This window comes from Tenrec ecaudatus, chromosome 6 (genome assembly GCF_050624435.1).
Source record: "Tenrec ecaudatus isolate mTenEca1 chromosome 6, mTenEca1.hap1, whole genome shotgun sequence".
NCBI classification, from domain to species: Eukaryota; Metazoa; Chordata; class Mammalia; order Afrosoricida; family Tenrecidae; genus Tenrec; species Tenrec ecaudatus.
In genome coordinates this window covers 134,454,834-134,469,013 of record NC_134535.1, presented here as the reverse complement: position 1 = coordinate 134,469,013, position 14,180 = coordinate 134,454,834, and the positions used below count along the sequence as shown (strand labels likewise).

General features: G+C 53.0%; 1 protein-coding gene across 1 annotated transcript in view; it reads right to left on the bottom strand.

The window, feature by feature from the left end:
• Positions 1-14,180, bottom strand: part of CACNA1C (calcium voltage-gated channel subunit alpha1 C) — a 728,086-nt gene that overhangs the window by 105,088 nt on the left and 608,818 nt on the right. Inside the window, exons 21-23 of the mRNA XM_075552255.1 lie at positions 9,603-9,732; positions 8,184-8,243; positions 2,654-2,760 (exon numbers count right to left, since the gene is read on the bottom strand). Of these exons, the coding sequence (XP_075408370.1) occupies positions 2,654-2,760; positions 8,184-8,243; positions 9,603-9,732 (297 nt within the window). The remainder of the gene's footprint in view (positions 1-2,653; positions 2,761-8,183; positions 8,244-9,602; positions 9,733-14,180) is intronic.

Genomic DNA, 14,180 nt, shown 5'->3' with positions numbered 1-14,180 from the left:
GGGGTGGGGAGGATATGAGGTATTAATAACTCACCATGAGACACTGGCAATTTCAGGAGCAACTCGGGGGAGCAACCAAGGGGAGCTAGAGCAAGCCCTCCCCCCTGAATTCAAACCCCAGCCTTGCCACGTCCCAGCCAAATCGATGAGGATAGATTTCCTCACTTTCCTGAGCCTTCGTTTCTCCATCTGTAACACGGGGCAGTACTCACCTCTGAAGACTAGTGGAAGGACTACAGGAGCAAGTGCATGAGATCCAACTAGCCATATGTTTGGCACAGATTCGGAGTCCAATAAATGGCAGCTCTTATTATGCTGGGGTCCCTGGGTGGGACACAAGGAGTCCGGGTGGTAGAATGGGTTATGAGGTGGGCTGCTGAGTGGCCAGCAGTTTGAACCCACTAGCCACTCTGGGAGAAAGATGAGGCTGTCTGCTCCCATGAAGATGGACGGTCTTGGAAACTCACAGGGACCATTCTAATCTGTCCCATAGGGTTGCAACAGTGAAACTGATTTGGCTTGGGGCGTGGGTGGTCCGAATGGTTAGCATGCTGAGGTGCTGCCAGTAGATCGCCTTGAAAGAAAGGCTTGGTGATGTACCTCCCAGAAACCAACCACGGAAGGGAGGGAGCATCTCTATGTAGCAGGTTCCACACAGCTGGGACGTCATGACCAAGTCAGAATTTCTGGGAGCTGTAGGTCATTGCCGTAGGTCTCTCTGTAGGGAAGGGGGCACTGGGAGGCAGTGCATCCACCGTCCACCTTGGAAAATGCGGGATCCTTTCTGGAATTCTCCATCCCCCCTGTGGGGAGGGTGCATCTTCACCATGCCAGGTGGGTGAGCAGCCCCGCAGCCTGGGCCGGCCCTCACACTGTGAGGGAGACGCCCTCCCAAGCTTCTGGAGAGGCTTTGTCCTGCCTCGGGACCTTAAACATGCACGGCACGTCGGCACGGGCTGATGTTGTGCCTCACGTGGTTAGGAGGATGTGCTCAGGAGGGAGCTGGCGGAAAGATCTGATTTCTCTGGCTCATGGCTCTTTTATTCCACAAGAATCAAAGGGCACTTCTATCTGTCACGGCATCTTATCCCACTGGATCTCAGGGAGGGAGTCAGTTTGCACGGAATCACAAATGGAAGGGATTTAAAGGTCAGATGAAAAAGCACAGACTAAAAGGGTGGGGGGTTGTTCTTGGTTCAAGGCTGGAGAGTGATTTATTAGTGGTGCTGGGATGAGAAAATCTAGACCTGCAGCTTCCCAGGCAGAAAGTTTGGGGTAATATAGTTGATAACCACGGAACAGCCTTATTCCCCAAACCCTCATTTCCATTCCACCTGGTCAAAACATTCAAACCCACTGCTATCAAGTGGATTCCAACTCACTGCCACCCTATAGGACAGGGCAGAACTGTGCCGATGGGTTTCTGAGCGTGTAAATCTCAGGGAATGACAAAGCCTCATCTTTCTCCTGTGGAGCACCTGGTAGTTTTGAACTGCTGACCTTGCGGCTAGCAGCTCAACACATAACCATTATGCCATCAGGGCTCCCAGTGACCCTTCAAACCAAACTCATGGGATTGGGTCAATGTGGACTCATAGCGACCCCTAGGGGTTTCCGAGACTGTAGCTGTTTACAGGAGTTAGGAAGCCCACCCAGGCTTTCTCCCTTGGAGCGGCCGGTGTTTTCCAACTGCCGACCATGCGATCCCAGCATAACACCTAACCACTACACCTCCAGGGCTCCTCGTAGTGAGCCTAGGCACACCACTAACAAGACCCTTGGGAAGGGCAACACATGACCCCTGGGGCTTAAGTCATTCTGTTATTGGTATGACCTTGAGCCAGCCTTAAAATGCCCTCAACCTCCATTTCCCCACATCTACACAACTGTGATAACCACACCTGCCCACACTACACAGTCTGCTTCCAAGATTTTTTTTTTTTTATAGTTCCGACAAGAGCCTCTCTGTGAAAGGGCTTTGGAAGGTTAAGTGCAAGATTATCAAGATCAGCTGTTGGAATTTAGAAGCAACCGGTAATCGGATCACTTTCAACCTGAGAAAGGTTTGCAATCTTAGCTGTACAGTGGAATTACCTGGAGCGCTTGGAAAAATCCCAAAGCCCAGACTGGGTTGAGTCCAAAAAAAAAAATAACCAAAAAACATCTGGGGGTGTGATATAGGCAAATATGTATTTTAGAGATTCTACTGTGCAAACCAATTCCATGAGCAGACAGTGTTTCCTTCCCTTCTCGCAGTCTTGTGATACACACACACACACACACACACACACACACACACACACACACACACGGAGAACATTAGGTGCTTTGGGGGCAAAGCGGCAGAGGATGGACCAGAAGATCAGGATGGTTTGGCAGGTTCTTGACAGCAGTGGGCAATGGTGACGGGGTGAGTGGGGTGGGAGGACATTGGAGACATTCCTCTGTTTATAACCGACGTGGCCTGTTAGGTCCCCAACCCCCCCACAAGCCACAACGTGGAGGGCACAGCCTCAGGGATCAGTCAACATGCTGTGTGACTTCAGAGCCCCGTTCCCACCAGTCATGCCGTGGGTCCCCAGAACACGGTGGCCACTCTGACACACATTCCCAGCTGTGTGCCCCCACCTTGGGCGAGGGAGTGCCTACTCACTGGATGCCAAATGAGATGAGGGACACGCTGACCACCAGCAGGTCCAAGATGTTGAAGTAGTTCCTGCAGAAGGAGCCCTTGTGGAGAAAAGCCCCATAGGCAGTCATCTGCAGGGAGACACAGAGACATGGTTTGACCTGCCTGACCCTGAGTGCCAGAGACCTGCCCCCATGCCCCTTCCTCCCCCAGCAACTCTTGGGTACCCCCATCTGAGAACAATGAGGGAGGGGGTGGGACAGAGGCAGCGCCAAACATGGAGACATGGTGCCAAGAAAAGCGGCCACCACAGCTCCTTCCAGCTCAGGGTGGACAGTGGCTCCTGCCAGCCAGCAGGCCACAGCAGGCTGGACTACCCAGGCCCTATTCAAAATCTTTCCACACTGGGTCCCATGACCCCTACTTTCTCTCCCTTTCTCTTCAGACTTTTATTTCCTCAGCTCCAGCCGTGAAGACTCTTACCTAGTGGGCTTCCCTTTGACACAAACTTTTTCATCCAAATTCTATTTACCTTCTGAGCCAGCTGAAGAAAACTAGGGAGCTGGGGGACAGTGAGGCATGCTAAGTAGGTGACCGCCTCCCCCATTGTGCATGGAACTTTCCTGGTTTCAGCAATGAAAATCCTGTCCTGCCAGAAACCCGCATCCCAAGCCAGCTGGGGTGGTTGGCCACCCTAATGCCTGGGCAAGACGTTCTCTCAATAACTGCCAACTAGCATCAGTGGGGTGGGGTACAGGCAACTAACCCTCATGGCTCCACCCCAATCCTCCCCCCACTGTCATGGCTGGTGAGTCCTAATGGTAGCCCGGGGTCCCTGGAAGTGACTGAGCCAGCAGGCAGGGACAGATGTCACTAGGGTCGATGTCACCTGTCACCCAGGGCAGTAGCTCACTACCAGTCTGGGGGTGGGGGGTGGGGGGTGGGGGGTGGGGGGTGGGGGGGTGGGGGGGTGGGGTGTGTGTGTGTGTGTTTCAACTAGCTCCACCCACAGGGGGTTTTGGATGCACCATGATTGGTTGCACCGGGCAATGGATGAGGACCACTGAGGAGCATCCTTCGCCCGATGGCCTCAGAGAGCGTCTGTGATGTGCGCCACACACGCTGGGCACAATTGTCTGGTCTTGCTTCTAGCTTACATGCCCCTTCAGGCTACAGGCCGTGTGTGCCAGGCTGGACTGAAAGCCCAAACTCTGGATGCACTGCCCGCCCCTTATCATTTTGTGTGGCATGGGGCAAGTGCCTTAACTTCTCTCTGCCTCGGCATCTTCCTCCGAAAAACAGGCGCGAGGCTCTCTCCCCAGAGGCTGTGAGTGAATCTACGCACCTATCAGTGTTCCCAGGGGCCCATGAACGCACTTGGGTTCTGAATTCTTCCCGAGGGAGGTGGAGTTGCCTTCTCTGACAGGCAGGACCAGTGAGAAGCTCTACTCTATCGGGTTGTAAGGATCCACTGGTATCCAACACCAAACCCCATGCTGTGGCCAGTGTCCCCAGCAGAGAACTGACCTTGGGGGGCGGGGGCGGGGGCGGGGGCGGGGGCGGGAGATCACTTGGAGTTGAGTTCTTGTGGAAGAATGTACCATGGGATACTACTCTCTGCCTCTCTGAGCGGAAGCCCTTTGACCATGACCAGGGGCTATGAGGGTGGTGAGGACTGGGCTGCTCTCCCCTCCGGTGGCCAAGGTCAGCGTGAGTGCACTGGCGGTGACCAGTGCACTGCCTTGGACGAAGAACCAGGGGAGTTCCAGCGTGGGGTCTGAAAAGGTCAGGGGCCACAGAGCATCCGCCAAGGGGGTGCATTTGGAGTGGATGGTTGAGGGGCCTGGAGGGCCCCCCTGGTCCTCAGGGGGTCCCTTTCATCTCTCTGGAGTCAGCGCATGCCCAGGGCAGTGCCTCCACCGAGCAATTCAAAAGCAACACAGGGGAAATGGGGCAAAAATAGCTCTTGGCAACCTAATTCTTCCCATTGATCTCCTGCCGCAGGGGCCGCAGGCACCTGTGTTGTGCACTAGGGCCTCAGAAGAGGGTGGGTTATATAAAGGGCTGCAGGGAATAGTGTGAGGTCTTTCTTTCAGGCCGGCCCTCTGCAGGGGCTTGCTGTCCCGCTCTGCTCTCAACGAGGACCTGAGGCCCCAGGGATCGGACCTGCGTGGCACCCCTGAAACTCTCACAGAGGCCCTGCGGGACGGAGTGGCACTGCCCCTGCGGGTCGGGCCTGTGGCTCTTTGCGGGAGTGGAAAGCCCTTTCTCCCCAGGAGCGGCTGGTGGTTTCCGACTGGGACCTGTGGTCAGCAGCCCAGGGCCTGAGCCCAAGAGCACTTCCGTTACTGCTGATGTAGCCTGGCCTGTCCTCCCGTGCAGCCTCCCTTGTGATCCAGAGAAAGTGCTGGCTCTCATCTCCCCTTGCTTCCGGCCTGGCCCTTCTGGCCCACCTCTGAGCTGCGGCAGAGCCTCACCCCTCATTGTAGAAAAGGAGCCCCTTCACTAGGTGCACGTAGGGGGCTCAGAGAGCCACGTTCTTCTGACTCTGGATGCCTGTTTGCTCAGGAGCCCCCAGGTCAAGAGTAGCAAGCCTGTGCATGTGTGGGAGAGTGTGTGCGAGTCCCAGCATGGGGAAGGGAAAGACGGATCTTGGGAGAGGGGCAAACAGAGGCCGGAACACTGGATAACTTGGTAAAAAGGCCTCTGCATCCAGGGCATGGGGGAAGCCAAAGCCCGCACTCTGAGTGGCTGAGTGCCGATCCAGTCACCTAGTCCCTGCTTCCTCAAAGTCCCGTGTTTGGACTCAGGAAAAACCTATTTTTGCTGGACGGTTTCTTGGCCAAGGGAAGACAAAAGGGTGGGAACAAAAAGTCACAGTCTCTCTTAGCTAAAAGGGCAGGAGTCCCACCTCCCCCCGTCCATCCGTTTGCCAGCCACGTCTCCAGGTGGCTCTCCCACAGTGGGCCGGCTCTGGCTATTGAAGGCATCAGTGAGTCGGTGCCTGACGCATGGCTACCCCTGGTCTCCAAAGGGGGGGGTTGTTCCCTGGCTGATTTTCAGAAGCAGATGGCCAGGCCTGTCTTCCTAGTCTGCCTTAGTCTGGAAGTCCCGCTGACAGCTGATCCACATCCTAGCAGCACAGTCTCCCCCCTCCTCCCAGGGGGTGCACTGGCCGTGAACGGAATGCAGGGTTTCCACACAGAAGGTGAGACTTCCAGTCCCTCAAGTGACCAAGCTCCTGGGAGTTCTACTCGGTGGTCCACCTCCTATCTTCTGGGCGATGCCGGTCTGCGCCTGCTGCAGGTCAGGGCCTCGGATCCTCCGTGCCCTTCCTTTGCAAAGCTCAACATCCTCCCTTCCTTCCGCTGTCCCTGATTCTCAGGCCCCTCTGGAGCCGCCATCATTGTCTCTCGAGCCATGGCTCAACACGCCACCCCCCTCCCCGCCGCTCAGGCAGAGGGCCCCCCCCAGGGTGGGTGGTGGGGACTGGAGTTTATTCTTGGGGGTGCAGAGGCAGAAGAGCGTGCAGAAAAGGAAAAGAGCCGAAGGGGGGCGGGCAGGGTCTTGCCACGATCTTTCCCATCTTTCAGCTTGGGGGGGGGGAGGGGGCGATCTTGAAGGGAAGATACCAGCACCATTGAAACCCACCGGGGAAGGGAAGCTCTGTGGTGGGCCTCAGAGCGCGGGGCCCAAGAGCTTTTCTTTCGGATCCTTGTGCTGCCCCCCGTGTCTGGAGTGCAAGACAAACAGAGCCCCCCACCCTGCTGCTCTCCATGGGGGGGGAGGGGCCTCAGTGTGAGCCCCCAGCTGGACACTGAATGCAGTCCGGTCTCTCTGAGCTCTCTGCTCCCCACCCTCAGGAAGCGGGCCTGTCAGATCCACCCTTCCTGAGGATTAGAGAACTGGGGACCAGGGATGGAGGAGGGACAAGCACAAGGGAGCCCCTTGGCATCAAGCAGACGACAGAGCCCCACCCCAATCCAGCTGTGTCTGGCAGTGACGGGCCTCGGTGCACCTAAAGGGTCCCGGCTCATGACCTGGGCACTGTCTCAGGGACGGAGGAGTCTGTCGGGCTGGAGCTCCCCACAGCCAGTCACTGGGATGGGATGGGATGCAATGGGCACGGTGATTCATTCCTCTGGAGGAAAAGGCACCGACGTGGACACAGCCGCCCCCTTGTTCCGGGTCAGGGTAGAATCTCCCTGCCTGCTCTGAGACAACACACGTGGACATGACACACCTTCTCAAGGTCTCCAAGCTCACACCTGAGGTGGACCAGAAGGGCTGCCACAGTGGTGTAGGGGCTCAGAATCACAAGGGGGGAACCTGGAAATGGTCTCTCTCCTCGTCCCATGTGGTTCAGAGGGGTTCTGTTGGCTTTGAGCGGGGGTCCTCAAACTACGGCCCACAGGCCACATGCGGCCCGCCGAGGACATTTATCCAGGCCACTGGGTGTTTTTGTCCTGTTTGTTTTTTTACTTCAAAATAAGATATGCGCAGTGTGCATAGGAATTTGTTCCGTTTTTTTTAAACTATAGTCGGGCCCTGCAATGGGTCTGAGGCACAGTGAACTGGCCCCTTGTTTTAACAAGTGTGAGGACCCCGGGCTTTGAGGTGATGGTGCGACAATCTCACAAACGGAGCTGCCGGCCCAGAGACAGGCCCGCAGTAGGCAGGGCTCCGAGCGTGGGAACTCAGGCTATCCTCCACACTGGCTTCTCGCCAGCGCAACCCTCTCCCCTCCATCCTTGAGAACAGGGGTGTGGCACCATTAGCCAGTGGGATCAGAGGTCACCTGTCCTTTTATGGGGATAGCCTGCTGTTGGGGGACTGGCTCGGAATCTTCCCTAGGCTGCAACCCTTCCGACGACGGGAGGCCCAGCTGCATCTGAACGCTGCCCTCTGACCCCAGTTCTGTGCAGAGCAAGGCCAGCCTCTGAAAGAAGGCTGCCGAGGAAAGGCTGCCCTACTGTGCAGTTGGTGCGTCCCTAGCGCCCTTTGGGCAGGAGGAGGGAAGCCGGGTGCTCAGTCACCTGGGGATGGTTTGTCCGTGAGCGTGTGGTGGGTGAGAGCCAGTGTGCAGGAGCGCGGTGGAACAGGGCGCAGCACCGCCCCGCACCTCCACCACCCCATTGTCCAAATTGGCTACCCGGGCCTCTTCCAGGCCAGGAATGCTCGATTAGGGTGGGATTCTAGAGGGACCTATAGCTCCCGAGCCTGCACAAAGCATGCAGCACAGAGTGAGGGCCGACGGGTCCCGTGTGCCAGGATGGAGGGTCAGAGGCGAGTGAGAGAGACGGAGGGAGAGACGGAGAGACAGCACCGCTCAGATGGCATTACCTTAAGGATAATTTCTAAGGTAAAGATACTAGTGAAGACATAGTCTGCATTGCCTAGGATCTGAAAAATAAGCACAATCGGATTAGTGGTTCAGAGAGTGACCGGCATGGACAGGAACATGTGTGTTAGTGATAGGCGGCAGGCGGCAGAGAGCTGGTGCTGGCATGAGGGAGGAAAAGGGAAGAGAGGGTGAAGGGGGGCGGGGTTTTACCTTCAGAGCAATTTCAATGGTGAAAATGGCAGTAAAAACAATATCAAAATAAAACAGAATCTGCAAAACAAAAAGGAAGAGGGTTGAGGAGGGGTGGGGAAGGAGAGCAGGATGGGAGGGAGCTCAGAAACGGACGCACACTTCAAAACCCAAAACGTGGGCCAGGAGGCCCTCCGAGGTGAGGTGAGTCAGGACTCAAGAGGCCAAGGCATAAGGCCGGATTCTGAAGGCAGGCTAGCCCCAGGCAGCTCCGGGTGGCGGGGAAAGCCCCCAGGTAGGCCAAGAAGTTTTCCACGGAGGCCTCAGCTGATACCGGGTCTGGGCAGCATCTGCTTGGATGCTTTCCTCATTAATCCAATGCATTTACAAACTCCAATTGCACCATGGGCGCGCTTGTCAATGGGGCTTCATCTAACTCCCTGTCGATGCTGACTTCCAGCAGCCCGAGAGGACAGGGTAGAACTGCCCCTGTGGGCTTACGTGCCTGTCATTCTTGATGGGTGTAGAAAACACCAACTTCCTTCCTTGGAGTGGGCTGGTGGATACGAACTACTGACCTTGCCGGTCACAGCCTGATGACTAATCACTATGCCATCAGGGCTTCTTTGTCAAAGGGATGATCTTTTGCAGGAAGCTGCAAAATGCGTAGCTCACTTGGGTGTGACTCAGCTTCTTGTTGGTGGAAAGCTATCCTGGTGGTGTCTCTTTGGAGCCTGAGATGGAGCGCCCTTCAGGTGGGGCTCACCCTACAGGACTGGGGACCGACTTCATTATGATTCCAATGAGGGGGTCAGACAGAGCTGGGGCCAAGTCTGGGGACAAGCGGGCGCCAGGAGCCACCAAGTGGTTTGGCATGGGTATGGCTTTAGATTGATAGGCTCTCTTGTGCTCACCTGGGGCTGCCAGATACAGAAAATGCATGTTAATTCTAATTCTAATGACATCCACCAGAGCCTTGGGTGGGTCTCCAAACCAAGTTTTCTACACTACCGGCAGTCACCAAGCTCTCTTCTTGCAAGGTCACCCGTATCCTTGGCACTTGCTCTCCAATGGTCCGCTTTCTGGTCAGAATATGGCTAGAGGCTAGCAAAGAGCAGGCAAGGGCTGTCCAGTAATCAGTGGGTCCCCTTTACTGATTACAGGATTCAGAGACCATCCACAAGGCAAAGAAAATCCTGACTCTTGACAGTGATCAAGCCAGCCCTCGTTTATGCGCTCTTACATGCGTCTGCTGGTCCTAAGATGGGTTCTCCAAAGATCGTCATCTCTAAAGAGAACGTTTACTGTGCATCTGCTTTTGGATTTTGAATGTTGGAACTGGGCTCCCAGGTGAACGAGAACACCAGCAGCAGCAGCGGCCGTGAGGCCAGGTGCATTCCCAGGACTGAGGCGCACAGAGGTGGGGGGAGGGGCGCGTACGTGGTTCCTGAAGGAGGTGTGCTGGACGGGATCCTCGGCAGCCAGGGAAATGCTGCTGAGCAGGATGAAGAAGAGGATCAGGTTGGTGAAGATGGTGTCATTGACAATGCGGTGGCACTGGAGGCGGAACCTGTGGGAGGCGGGGGAGAGAAGGGGAGAGGGACATGTCAGGAATGACAGACAAGCAAGCAAGGACAGCTGTCTGGGCCTCAGGAGCCCTCTGCTGCTACCGTTTGCCAAGAGTGCTTGTTAGCATATGGGAGTGGCCCTTCAGCCTGCGGTCTTGCATCTGGGCAACGGTGCCACCAGCACCGCACCCCTCTCTACAGAACTTTGCCTTTCCCAGAGGACTGCCACGGGCAGCAAATCTTTGACATTTTGGAGGGTTACCACGGAGACCTTTGGGAATCTCGGAAATTTCAAGTGCTGCTGTCACATTAACAATTGGCTTTTGTTGGGAGCTTTCTTTTCCCTATTATTAAAAAAAGCACTTTATGAGATCGACTTCATATTTTTATGCCCAGGGGACCGAGGCACCTGGAGAGGTGAATGCCGAGAGAGTGACTGCCATTTATGATCTGGCTAGGTGGTGTGCTTCAGTGTAAGGGCTCTCAGGTGTGCAGCTCCCTTCCATCCACAGCGTAAGTACCAAGGTCAAGAGCACTGGATGCTAAGGGTGTGTGTACACCAGCTTGCTTAATCTTAAGGATGGTCTAGGAAAGGGTGTATGGGGGTTACTACAATCTTCATTTCACAGATACATACAGGGAAGCCCAGGTAGGAGAGAGGCTTGACCAGAAAGACAGCTGTAGAGAGAGGGCGTCAGGGCCCGAGCCCAGCCCTTCAGACACCGTGGTTGACTAGGTGCTCCGGAACACAGAGGAGCTGAAGCAAGTTGAAGGAATGATGGCGTGCACGAACCAAATAGAAAATTTCAAAGGGCAGCTCATGAAGCCCAAGTAAAGTATCCATAAAATACGCAAAGACCCAGATTTAGAAAGATCAAAAGAGAAAGATAGATAAGCTCAGTGGTTGTAAAGTTAATAAATTAAAAACAAACAAACACGCAAGCCATCAGTTGCAACATGGAAAGACTATGCACTGTGGGCCAGGCACTGAGCTGCTACCTGGAAGGGTGGAGAGGGGTGCTCCTGAAACTACTCACAGCCTCAGAAGCAATGGATGGGGCGGCTGGAGGCAGAATCAACCAAATGATGGTGGGTTTGGGTTTCTGTGAGTATGGGCAAAATACTGAATGGTGCCGAAAGAGGGAAGAAATAGGGAGTCACAGCACCCAAAAGCCCTGGCCCACATGCAACCATTTCAAGAGGTAGTGTATGATCATATCTTCTTAATCAAAGAAGCAATGGCATCGAAGGAAGCAGTCCAAGCTACACTGGAGGCACTCGTGGAAAACAAGGCTTCAGGAACAGCAGAACATGAATGGAAGCGCTTCAAGGAGCTGATGCAGCCTGAGAAGAACCATTAGCATATGCCAAGCCACTTGGAAGACAGGTACCTGGCTAATCAACTGGAAGTGATTCATATCTGTGTTCGCTCCAGAGAAAGGTCATCCAACAGGAGGACGAGTGTGGGTGTTAACAGACAATATCATTAATATCACACGCAAGTAAAATTGTGCTGAAGATAATTTTAAGATGGTAGCAGCAGTCCATTGAAAGTAGATGCTAGAAATTCCAACCAGATTGAGATGAGGATGTGGCAGGAGGAATATCATTGCTGATGTCAAACGGCTATTGGCTGCACATCAGGGAATAACAGAAAGGTGATCACTTGTGTTTTATTGACTATGCACAAACATTCTACTGCATGGATCATAACAAACTGGAAGAATAGGAATCCCAGAGCACTTAATTGTGCTCATGCAGAATCTGAACATGTATCAAAGGGCATTCATTAGAACTGAACAAGAGGATACTGCATGGTTTAAAATCAGGAAAGGTGTGCGTCAGCCAGGGCTGGGGGCGGGGGGCTGTCCTGTCACCATACATATTCAATCTGTATTCTGAGAAAATAGTCCCAGAAGCTGGACTCTGTGAAGAAGAATATAGCATCCAGATCGGAGGAAGGCTCCTTAACACTCTGTGATATGCAGAAGCCACAACCGTGCTGGCTGCGAGTGAAGGCAAGAGGACTCAAAGAAATTGTTGATGAGAACCAAAGACTTCAAAGACTTTCGTGTGGCTTACAGCCCATTGCAAGGAAACAAAAATCCTCACTTCTGGGCCAATAGCCAATAAATATCATGAAAACGTGAGACAAGAAGGACGTGAGCAAGGACTTCGTTTTACCAGGCTGGGCACTCAGTGCTCATGGAAGCAGCAGTCACGAAGTCAAACGACACACTGCACTGGGGCCATCTGCCTCCCAGGACCTCTTTACAGAGCAGAGATGTCACTTTGAGGACCAGGGTGCACCGACGGTCATTTCCATCACTCCATATGGACGCGAGAGCTGGACCGTGAAGGAGGAAGCCCACAGGAGCATGTCAATGATGGTGTTGAAGAATCCCGAAGTCTTATCTCCTTTTGTCAGGAGAACAAAAGGACATGTCACGGAAGAGCTGTAAGCAAGACGCTTCTTAGCAGTGAGGAGCGGGGCTTTGTCTTGAATGGGGCAGGCGAGTCAGGGACCCTGTGTTGAGCCAACATCCTCCAGGAGCATCTAGAAGAAAACGTCCTGCATTTCAACTCATACATCCACAGGATTCCCACTAATTAAGAAAGAGGAGGTCACAATCAAAGATCGTTAGGCCCAGACCTGGGCAAGTTACGAAGATAAGACATTAGGAGAAGCAACAAACAAATGATTCAGACCTCTAAGAACGATCGCTTTGGGAGCTATCACTTGCAGAATGTAGTTTATTTGAAGCCATTAACAAAGGAAAGGACTTAATCCCAACGATGATCGATCAGCAAGAAACTATTACATATAGACTTATCAATGTGGAAAGCCAAGGGATAAATGGAATAATCTTGAGTGAAAAAATGTGCGTCTTATAATAATTTAGATAAAGTTGAAGAATTTCGAAACTGGAAGAGATATCTTTGAAAATGATCTAGACCGTCACAAAAGTGACGTGGAGATGAAAGATAAGTGAGACCTACTAGGAGACAGGAAGGACACGCCCATCCTCCATGATCACGAGGCCGGAAGATCTAGATGGTGAGTGGACACTTGTGTTGATCCTTCTGAAAGGCAACACAGTGAGAGGCCCTGGATAGAGGGGGAGGGAACTATGCACCCAAACTCAAGATCGTGAAAGAGACCAGGCTTACTGGGTCGAATCCCCTCGACTAGGTCCTCACACACTCTTCAGCCACTAACCCCTGTGGCTCAACTTTCAGCTAAATGATCGGCAGACCTGTAAGACGAACAATCACACCAAGGAGGAACACCCTCATTAGAGCAACCAAGCACAAGAGAAACAAAGGGCAGCATTTGCCCAGCAGTAAAACTGAGAAGTCCGGAAAGGACCGGAAAGAAGAAGGCAGGGAAATAGTAAGCACAAGGAGGAAGTGGGGAAAATGAGGTCAGGATCGCAAAACAACTGCGTACTAATTGTCAAAAGGGAACTGGTTTGCTCTGGAAACTCATTCAAATTTCAGTTTAAGAGAGTGAGTGAAAGAGAGAGAGAGAGAGAGAGAGAGAGAGAGAGAGAGAGAGAGAGAGAGAGAGAAAGAGAGAGAGAGAGAGAGAGAGAAGAGGGAGGAGGAGGAGGAGGAGGAGGAGGAGGAGGAGGAGGAGGAAGGAAAAGAGAAAATGAGAGGAGACAATATTTAAAGGGATTATGGCAGCACAGTTTCAAGAACTGAGACAAACACGAATCCGTAGACTTGGGAAGCATAGCATGTTTCACACACGACAAGGGAAGAACTCCGTGCTTCCACACATGGGAATACATCTGTACAGCATTCAAAGGCAACAAAACCCAAACACACTGCTAACAAGTCGATTCTGACTCACTATGACTCACAGAGCAGGGCAGAGGTGCCCCCGCAGGGTGTCCGGGCTGTAAATCTACAAGGGAGCGTGGATTCTGCAGCAGACAGACCGAATGCTTAACCCACTGGGGCACCAGCGCACCTTCCAAAGGCAAGCGAAACTTAAAAGCAGCAAGAAGTGACAGACTTTGAGTGCTTTGCGGAGGAAAATGTGGCAGCCTAAATCGTGTACCCAAGCAAAACGGTCATTGAAGACAAAGAAATAAAAATAATCATGGATCAAACAAAAGTCCATAGAATTTGTTCTCAAGGAAGAAAGGAAATAATTGCAGACGAAAGGACTGTGATGCATGGAAAAAAGGTCGAACAAGTAAAGCGGTAAATCATAGGTGGATCCAAATGCACACGTAAAATAAATTTTAAATGTCTAATTCCCTGGGTTAAAAATAAAGATCAGGATTACAACACTAATAAATACCCTGTAAGGCAGGAGGGGCATAAATGGAGATAAACTGTTCTATGGTCCTTCTACTCAACAGAAGGTGCTCTAACAAACTGTCCAACTTTAGCGTTTATTCAGCAAGATACCAAGAGGCCGTGTGAGAAACAGCCG